Source organism: Electrophorus electricus, chromosome 12 (genome assembly GCF_041902795.1).
Source record: "Electrophorus electricus isolate QZ-2024a chromosome 12, ASM4190279v1, whole genome shotgun sequence".
Classification (NCBI taxonomy): Eukaryota; Metazoa; Chordata; class Actinopteri; order Gymnotiformes; family Gymnotidae; genus Electrophorus; species Electrophorus electricus.
In genome coordinates, this window is record NC_137508.1 from 4,759,593 (window position 1) to 4,769,688 (window position 10,096).

The following is a 10,096-nucleotide window of genomic DNA, read 5'->3' on the forward strand; positions in this document are numbered from 1 at the left end:
AAATCGGTTTGTCTGTGTTGCCCATGTAAAATTCAGGTGAAATGCAGCAGCTGTATGTTCCTGAGCTGCCTCACGGTTTACAGCCCGACGATAGTTCGCCGGTGACTGCTCCAAGCGGACGTCCGGGAGAGGCGTCAGCCTAAACATGGCGTCTTCGGTCAGGTACAAAGCTAGAGAGACAAGATCACTTTTGCAATTCAAATCCTTCCTAGTTTTATGTCTAGTTATAGTGGCGTCTTGTTTGTTGGCGGTGTCTGTTTCGGCTAAGCCGGACAACCTGAAAGTAATCACTGACGGAAACTGGGAGGAAATTCTGACCGGCGAATGGATGATTGAATTGTGAGTTTCCTCTTAGGACAAGTTAGCTATACTAGCTAGCTAGCTTACTTTACAGGTATGGCTAGCTAAATAGCTAACTTTGATTTTTGCTATCATTGCAGCTTTATGCACATTGAAAATAATTTGTGTTTATTTTTTTTTGGGCCAACTAACCACTTAGCTCGCTAGCTGGCACACATCCGAGATCTGCGAGACCAGACGTTAGTTCGTGTGACCAATATTTGGGCAATATGTAGACTTATTAACCATGTAGAGATCTAGCCAGCCAGCTAGTTAATATTGTGTCAGTACAAGAGGTTGTGCTTTGTGTGGCCATAAATGGTGAGTGGAACGGCTCTTGCTTCCTTATTTCTCTCCGTGACAGGGCAGGGTGCTTTGTGTGTGTGATTCACTTTACAGTTTCGCTCCGTGGTGCCCGGCGTGCCAGCAGCTGCAGCCTGTGTGGAATGAATTTGCCGACTGGGGAGACGACTTGGGAGTCAACATCGCGAAAGTGGACGTCACGGAGCAACCTGGTATGGACTCATTTCTGCTTGGGTTATGTGTGTTGGGAGAAAGAGAGAGTTTTAAAACTAACTCGTGCGCTTTGTTCCTTTTTTTAAGGACTAAGTGGCAGATTCATCATCACTGCACTACCAACCATTTACCAGTGAGTCTTCATTACAATTGTTGAAATATTTCTTAAATAAATGGTCAAAGAAGCTAATTGGCTACAATGAGCGGACCTGTGAATGTGTCTGCGAGAATGTGTGTACTGGTTTCAGTTCCTGTTAATGAGCTGATTATAATCTCACTGATCTTAGTATTGCAATGACTCACAAAGAGACTTTGTGTGTTTGTGTGCATGCTTGCTGAATTTGCTGTACAACATTGAATGTTTTACTTTGAACTGATATAGCTTTGTGTGTGTTAGCTGTAAAGATGGAGTGTTTCGGCGTTACCAAGGTGCACGTACTAAAGATGATTTCCTGAGCTTCATTGATGAGAAGAAATGGCAGAGCATTGAACCCATTTCCTCCTGGTTTGGTCCTTCCTCTTTCCTGTGAGTGTGCGTGCGCGTGTGTGTGCGCTTGCTTGTTTGTGTGTCAGAGTGCATGAGAGAAAATGTAGGGTACTGTAACATTTTACCCCTCTCTGTAGACTTGTATTCCACATGAGGATGTGAAGGGTTTGAACAATGAGTCTGCTTATATGAATGAGCATTTATTTATGTGCACATGTAGAGGAGATGATATGGATATGGTACATATATAGATAATTTGATATTTTGACCATTCCCCAATGTGTTTCATGTTATGTTTAAGAACCACATTGCTTACTTTTGTAGCATAAGGGATTTTATTAGCTTTACATGCTAATATATCAGTACATTTTACCTTGTACCAAAGTAGTTGTTACCTTCGTTATTTTGCATTCAGATTTTTAGGTATATTACTCTTGTATATCATTCTGATATTCAATCAACAATATAGTCAATGTGAAATAAAATTTAAGAAAATTGAAATGGCACAGAGATGATGATGTTGAATAATGTATTAGCCTGTATGTTTATATGAGTATTAATTTCATAACTTTTCTGTCGATTCAGGATGAATATGATGTCGGCCCTCTTTAAGCTGTCCATGTTTATCAGGGTAAGAACCTCTTTCTCATATGAGCAACCATTCTTAAGGTGAATGATAAAGATGACATTCCACAAACTTATACTTAAAACTACACAAACCACCTCCTGTCAAATAGCAGCCAGCACTGTGTTGCACCATCAAATTGGCACTGTAGTCTATGATTGGCCATGATATTGGATTTCAGTGTGTGTTGTAAGTTTTAACTTGTATGATGTTTGACTGACATAGCTATGGTAAAGTTGTGTGTGTGAGCTGTAGTAACTTTGTGGTGGTTTTGTAGCAATGCCATAACTACCTGACGGAGCAAGTGGGGATCCCTGTGTGGGGTTCATATGTGATTTTTGCATTGGCAACGCTGTTCTCAGGACTTGCTCTAGGACTGGTAAGAAAAAACACATACAATATAAGCAAAATGCTTGCACACAGGCACTTCTAGAATCTCTCAGTTGTGCTCTCTCGTGCTCACTTTCTCTGTCTCTCTCAGGTGCTGGTGTTCATTGCTGACTTTGTCTTCCCATCACGCCGGTTCTCCTCTTCAGCCTACTATCACAGTGAGTGTGATGATTATTTTATGGTATCAGTGAAGGTCTGCTTATGTGAAGTTTTTATTGCCAAACTCAGTAGTTTTGAAAACATCTAGTTAGGGAGCCAAGATCCACTGGCCAGCAGCACTCTTGGGCTCAGCAGTAGTAACTGCAATGGTAAAAATATGTTTTTTTTGTCAATTTAAATGCCAAGTTTGCTCATTTTTAATCTAGACCTCATTAATTGCTGATTCCTACCATTTCTAAACTAGCATAGCAAAACCTCTATGGGGGGAAAAATGATTAAAAAAAACCCCCAAACAAATCGTACTTTGTCAGTTTTATTGACTTTATTTTGCATTCTGGAAAATAATGTTCTCTTGATTACATCAGTGCTGGGTAGTCTTCTCAAAGAGGTAGATTACATGCAATTCAGCTTATGTTTATTGTCATTATAGATACATGAGTATACAGTATAATGCGTTTGAGCTATTCTCAATATATTCCAATATGCATTCTACCACCTGCATAGAGTTGCAGAGGTATCTTTACAGTTGTAGGCTAAATGGGACAAAACCTACTGAAGCTAATGCTAATCATCGTGTATCTGTCTGTGTGCGTGCACATGGGTTTGTATGCATGTGTGGGTCATGTTTTTACATGTGTACTTGTGTGTTTTGAATAGAGAAATATGCAGTGGAGCAGGCACGACTTTTGCAGCAGTTGGAGGAAGAGCAGGAAGCTGATGGAGAGGAAGAGGAAGAGGATGAAGATGAGTATGGTGGGAGAGCTGAGAAATGGCAGAGAAGAAGTACTACAGAGGCTGCTGTGAGAAAGAGAGCAGTTGGGGGAGGAGGGGAGGAGGAGGAGGACACCTAGAGGCCTGGAGAGGAACTATGTAGTACAACAGCGCACAGACCAAATTGCTACGGAAAAACACACCCGTGCCACCATGGCAGCACTCACGGGCATCCAGATGACATCGCTGATGGTGTCCGAGCTCTCTTACAGTGTGCTTATCCTGAACACCTCTTTATTCCTCAGCTCCGCTTTCCTGTCCTGTCGAGCGAGCACGTGCGCGCACATGGGAGAGAGATTGACAGAGAGGAAGGCATAAAAGGGGAGAGGGACATACAGGCAGAGACCAGGGCATGAAGAGCTATGGGACTGTTGAATAGGAAATGAACCATGTGGCTTTTACTGCCTGTCTAAACTCTCTGTGAACTAACTCTTACCTGCTAACGTATGAGTCTGACATAGGTATACATTTGGGTTATTTGGATACATGAGGATATTTGGATGAGGGAACACAGTAAAGCTTTACATATGTTGTTTTGGTTTTTGTGCTTTATGTGCAATTAATATTTTATTTGCTGAATTACTTTTGAGTCTCTTATGTGCAGCTGAGATTTGTTAGTATTAAATGCTTTATTGGTTATTCTTAAAGGATAAGGTTTGTGCGTGTCTACAAATATTTGTGAGTGCAAGTGTGTGAGTAAGAGAGATCTGCACTTCTGCACTGTTGAAGTTGGTGTGACAACCTCAGCGCTCTGATCAGAGTTCTGTGTGCAGGTACATCTTTCTGGCTGTAGCATTAGTCTTCTGTTGTGTAGGAAAGCCCTCTTGCTGTAGTGTGACTAAATAAAGTGAAATTTGATGCTTCTCCAGTATACCCATCTAGCTATCTAGAACACTTATTTGTTTATTATTGATTTCACTTTTTTACAGCAAATTCATAAAGCCACACATCACTAAGTTCATGCTTATTTGTGTGGTTCTTAAATAGTTGTAGAGCAAAGAAAAGTTTATTGTAAAGTTTGTCAAGAAGACTTCAACAGAAAAAATCAAGGTACTGTAGGCCTCGATATTTGTATAGGGTGTTTTAAAAATATTTTTGTCTCAAGCAATGCACTGATATATGTTTTATTTTCAGTTTGACTCAGCAAACAATTTTACGAAGTTTTTCATTTAATTTTACTCTTTTCATTATGAAATTCAAAATAAAACATAATCCTACATAATGCTGAGCAACCAGCATCTGCCTTCATACCAACCTCCAGATTAGACTACTGCATTGTGTTTAGAAGGTTCAGATAGTTTATCTTCATCGTACATACAAGGAAAACGGAACATATAACCATGGACCAGTTCAGTTCACAATATTTACTTATTGAGTTCTACATTGAATACAAACCCTTACATATGATGTTTGAAGCCCTTATCCTACCTTGACTATAGTTGGCTGATCTTTGACCACTTCTACTGTTAATGCCTTCACTTACAACTGAGGTAGAGGGTTTTTTATCTAACTCTTAAATTCTGGAGTAGTGTGCAGGAGAAGATTAGGGGTCAAAGCTCAGTACTTTAAAATCCAAATAAAAATATTTACTTGTTTAGCTTGGCTGATATGTGGTTTATTAGGTCTTTTATTTCATTTCATTTGATACTATATTAATGAATTTGATATGTTCATGCATTAATGTTTCATGAATGTATATTGTAGCTTTTGTTTAATCTTTTCTAATGGACTCAAAGTGAGTAGTGCTAAATAAAGATGATGATGATGATGATGGATATGTTTACCTATTACCACTCTCCATCCTAACCATATTTCGATGAAATCTTTCTCCATGCCTCTCCAAGCCTCAGAGGATTTTTGCTCAAGGTCATGTGACCTGTTTTATGTGTTTTGGTTCATATAGATTATTTCTCTCAAGATGGCCTATTGTATGATATCTCCTTGCATTTGATGCCTAGGCCTGTTTCTCATGTTTCTTTAATCTGTGTTTGTTGCCATGTACAACGTACCTCGCTCATGCCATGGTCTGTGGCCCTGATTCATTTGGTTGGGACCACCAAGTCCAATTATCCACTGCATTACTGCTTTCCCCTCCCTTCTGTCCTTTGCCACTCTGCTTTCTCCGTTTAGCTTTGACCTCTGCGCTGTGCAGTTTGACTGACCAGTCTGCAGACTCAAGGCTGATTTCTAGACTTCCAGAAAATCTGATTTTAAGATACTCCTGGCACATAAATAAACACTGAGAATCTGAATATCAGTACAGTCTCCTGACTTATCATTGGTAAATTTCCCACAAAGGTCAAGAACTGAATTTTAAAAGATTTTTACAGGTGTTATCAGGTGCCACATATTCTTATGGAATTAAGATCAGGGGTTTTATTCTTAGGTGAATTTTTAGAGGTGATTACAGTTGTTTTTAGAGTACTTGCCACATATTCTTATTGGAATTAAGGTCAGTCCCCTTTATAAATTAAACTCTATATATATTCTTATTAAGCAGTAATTATGCTTAGTCTCACCATTTTTGGCTCATTAGCACATTTAAACACGTTATTATGAACGTGCATATGTTATCTTATAATTAGAAGCAAGGTTGTTGGTTAGAAGAGGGCTTTTGGTTTGTGTTGTACACAACAGAGACTACTGGATCCACCTCTTCTTTTTGTCCTTATTTTCATTTTTCTAAGTAATGCGTCTAAGAGCTTTGGATGTTTTCTACACTTCATGTATGAACGATTCTACAAGTTTCCAAGAGCAGGCCTATGTCACGCAGTGAATAAACCAGCAAGATTACTGTACTTGTTGAGTCTGACTCACGTCTCTTCTACATGCTTCACAGGTCTCTCTCTTCTAGTCCCAAAGCTCCCCGTTATTCTGGGTTGGAGTATATTTTAATAAAACTAACTCCAAGCGTTACAACTAGTGCCCGAACATTCTGTTCTCACTCACCAGGTCGCTTCGGTCAGTACAAACTTTATTAACGTTGCACGTTAAACTTCACTGACGTTAATCCCGCAGCACGGAATGGTGGTCGGGTGCGTTTTTTCTGATGTCGCAAACAACAGCCCTCAGCTCCTCCCCGCATCGGATTGTTGAATGCGGTCACCTGATTCCAAGACGTTTGGGGTAAATTTGACTGAAATTACTCACAAACTATATATTTCAAGCATCAGCACCATTGTAATATTGGTGTAATAGCACTGTTCTTTCTGTTTTCTGTACAGTACTTTGACTATATTCTGAGAATTTAGTATATGTTGTATGTTCATACATCAGTCTGTAATTGAAAACAGACATTGAAAAGACTGTTCGTTCATATTTGCACACAAAATGTCGACTTACTCAGGTTTACGTTCCGACGTACTGCCTGTAAACTCTGTGACTGACCACGAGTGTACAGTACCACGACTGACTAGAGCAGAACTTAAAACACAAGTCAGGCTGTTAAAAGCCAAAATAGCTAAGTTACAAGACGCTGTTGTCTCACGGAAGACTTTTCTGAGTCCTTGGGAGAAAGTGGTTAACCCAACGCATTCTCCCTGTGCTACTTCTCCAACACCTAATCCTCCAGTTGCCACTTCCACCCCAATTCATCTTATTTTACCCCACCCCATCTTCCAACAACCCATGACAGCTAATATTAACCAGCTTCAAAGCTCAGCCTACAGTCCACGTTATTCACTAGAATTAAGTCAAGCAGCCAGAACACTCACTACTGTCCTTCATTAAACAAAATTCGAATCCCCTGTATTCAGTGAGGTGCAACCAGAAAAATGGCTGCAACAAGTGAAAATTTTCTCTTGCTTTGAATGATGACCAATTGCTGCTTGAACTCCCAAGATTCCTTGCTAAGGAGCCCAGGAAATGGTGTGCTGTCCTTAGAAATCACATAGTTTCATGGGATCAGTTCTGTGACTTATTCAGGAAGGTTTTTCTTCCTGCTGACCTTCAAGAATGCATTCCATGAGGTATACTGGAACGTTTCCAATTACCCAATGAGCCCCTTCCTACTTTTGTTTGTCATATGCTCAATGAGTTTGACAAACTAAGGTGCCCACCACCAGGGCAGGAACAAATTACGATTATCTGTAGACGAGCTCTTGAGAAATACAGAGTTGCACTCTACCGCACGACTATCTCCTCTGTAGTTGACTTACTAATGCGTGCCCATGATCTGCACTCTGCACTTGGCCCATGCTACCCATTCTAGCCCCAAGAGCAATATATAAGTAAACCTGTGAAAAATAGACTGCTTTAAATGTTCTTTACCTGGTTACACATCTCACAACTGCCCTAACTTTAATCTTGTCCCAAACAGAGACTAGTAATGCTCAGAAGCAAATGGAAGGTGAGTCTTGCCATATTGATTGTAGTGACACAATGAGTGGTGCTGATGAAAGAGGGAGAAAACAGGCTAGCAAACAATCAGTAAACTTCATAGGATGGAGGTTGTTTTGCAGAGGTGGCCCTCCCTCCAAATCCTAAACTCACATCATTCAAATCTTAATTCATCACATGACCCACCCAGTTTAGGTCACATGGAAGACATTTCTTCTAATGTATTCTGGAACAAGCCACTGAGATTGAAAGTCAACCTTTATGCTAAAGCACTTATATTTAGAGCATTTAGCTGACACTTTTATCCTAAGCAACTTACAATTATGACTGAGTACAACTTGAGCAATTGAGGGTTAAGGGTCTTGCTCAGGGGCTCAAGAGTGGCAGCTTGGCAGCAGTGGTGCTTGAACAATCTTCCGATTACAGGTCAAGTACCTTAACCACTGAGCTACCACTGCCCACTTAGAGGCTACGCTTGACACAGGTGCTTTACTGTTGGCCACAAGGGAAGACCTTATTAAGCAGTCTAACGGCAATACTCAGCCCTGGGCAACTCCACCAATTCAACTTGCAGATAGCACTTGCTGTAATCCTGATGGGACTGTATGGGTGTCCATTGGCTTTATGGGAAAGCTTTTCTATCACCGCATTCATTCTCCCAGCCCTCTCCACTACTTTAATCTTGGGAATGGATTTCATGCTATGAGCATCCATTAGCATTCACATCCCTTCCAGAACTATTGCGTTTGCTGATGGGCCTCCTGGCTTTGATGACACAGGCATCAAGGATCATACAGGGCATAGCTGTGAAGGAGGAGATTTATTGGGCATTGATGCATCACCATTAACGCTCAGTGACAAAGTAGATAGTGCCAGCTTGGAAACTGTAGATAAAGCCAAACTAATCAGTCTTCTGGAAGAATTCAGCCTATTGTTTGATGGACATCTAGGTCATACCTCTCTGACAGAGCATATTATTAATACGGGGGTCGCAAAACCAATCAACCTACCCCTGTAACATTCCTCTCCTAGCAAAAAAAAGGATCATTGAGGAGCAAGTCCAAAAGATGTTGCAAGACGGAATCATTGAGCCAGCGTCCAGTCCATGTGCGGAGCCTGTAGTTATTGTCAATCCTCCCGGCTCGGAACCCAGATTTTGCGTGGACTACCGTGGCCTTAACTAACAGTCAGAGACTCATACCCACTACCTAGGGTTGATGAATCTCTAGAGTGCCTTACCACGCTAGATCTAGCCCCCGGCTACTGGCAAGTCTCTGTAGAGGAGGAGTCCATGCTTAAGATGGCTTTTATTTCTCATTGTGGTCTATTCCAGTTCCAGGTTCTCCCATTTGGCCTCTGTAATGCTCCTGCAACATTACAGAGGCTAATGAACAACATTCTTGCTTTACTCATATACAAGGGCTGCGCAGTTTACTTGGATGACATCGTTGTTGCCTCGCTGACATTCAAGCAACACCTGGCCAACCTGCAAGAAGTGCTGTCCAGACTTGAATCAGCTGGTCTCTTATTAAAACTGATGAAGTGTCAGTTCTGCCTAAAAGAACTCACTTTCCTTGGGTACCGTTTTACCCCCTCAGGTATTCTACCAGACCTAGACAAAGTGAAGGCTGTGGCTGACTTTAAGACTGCAAGCACAGTGAGACACGTGAGACAATTCCTGGGTCTTATGAGCTACTGTCGTCACTTCATTAAAGACTATGAACGTCATGCTGAGCCCCTGTTTGCACTCACGAAACTGGACACTCAATTCATCTTGGACGAAAAATGTGAAGCTGCAATGAACTTCCTGAAAGGCTGTCTGAGTTCAGCACCTGTTTTGATGTTTCCTAATTTTGGCCGCCCCTTCTTCATTCACACTTCTGATGCAGGCCTTGGTGCAGCTCTAATGCAGAAAAACGAGGACGGTTGGGATGTGGCAGTTGCATATGCTAGTCGTGCTCTACGCAAGGCTGAGAAACTGTACTCTGCCCTTGAAAAGGAATGTTTGGCTGTCATATTGGCACTGGAGTACTTCAGGCCATATATTCAAGGTCTTCATGTCACCATCTTCACTGACCATAGTAGCCTGTAGTGGTTGATGTTAGGCCTAACCCATCGGCTAAACTTGCCGTTGTTTGCCCCCTTGTCTTTAAGAAATGCTCTGCTGAAGTACTATCATGATCACCCAACAGCTGGTCACCTAGGAGTCACATAAACATTAACCCGGTTCTGGCTAAGATTTTTCTGGCCCAAATTGCCTTCAGATGTCAAACGATACATTTCTTCCTGCACAGTGTGTCAGCTCATAAAGCCTAGTCAGAAGAAGACTGCTGGCCTTATGATTCCTATTCGGCCCAAAAAACCATGGGAGTTCACTGGAGTGGATTTTCTGGGCCCGCTACCTCTCACACCTAGTGCATATATTATGCATATATTACTATTATTATTATGCATTATGCATATATTATTAT

General features: G+C 41.2%; 1 protein-coding gene across 1 annotated transcript; it reads left to right on the forward strand.

Moving 5' to 3' along the window:
* The first annotated feature begins 107 nt into the window (after positions 1 to 107).
* tmx1 (thioredoxin-related transmembrane protein 1) lies at positions 108 to 5,544 on the forward strand. The gene is made up of 8 exons (XM_027019828.3): positions 108 to 339; positions 739 to 854; positions 943 to 988; positions 1,253 to 1,381; positions 1,928 to 1,973; positions 2,245 to 2,346; positions 2,449 to 2,515; positions 3,174 to 5,544. The coding sequence occupies exons 1-8, from the start codon at positions 146 to 148 to the stop codon at positions 3,365 to 3,367; spliced, it is 894 nt and encodes a 297-aa protein (XP_026875629.3). The 5' UTR covers positions 108 to 145; the 3' UTR covers positions 3,368 to 5,544.
* The last annotated feature ends 4,552 nt before the right edge of the window (positions 5,545 to 10,096 follow it).

Excerpts from the sequence above, each read along its gene's own strand:
- tmx1 (XM_027019828.3), top strand. The coding sequence starts at position 146 with ATGGCGTCTTCGGTCAGGTACAAAGCTAGAGAGACAAGATCACTTTTG. Across the intron at positions 340-738 it reads GGCGAATGGATGATTGAATT|TTTCGCTCCGTGGTGCCCGG; the intron begins GTGAGTTTCCTC and ends TTCACTTTACAG. Across the intron at positions 989-1,252 it reads GCACTACCAACCATTTACCA|CTGTAAAGATGGAGTGTTTC; the intron begins GTGAGTCTTCAT and ends TGTGTGTGTTAG.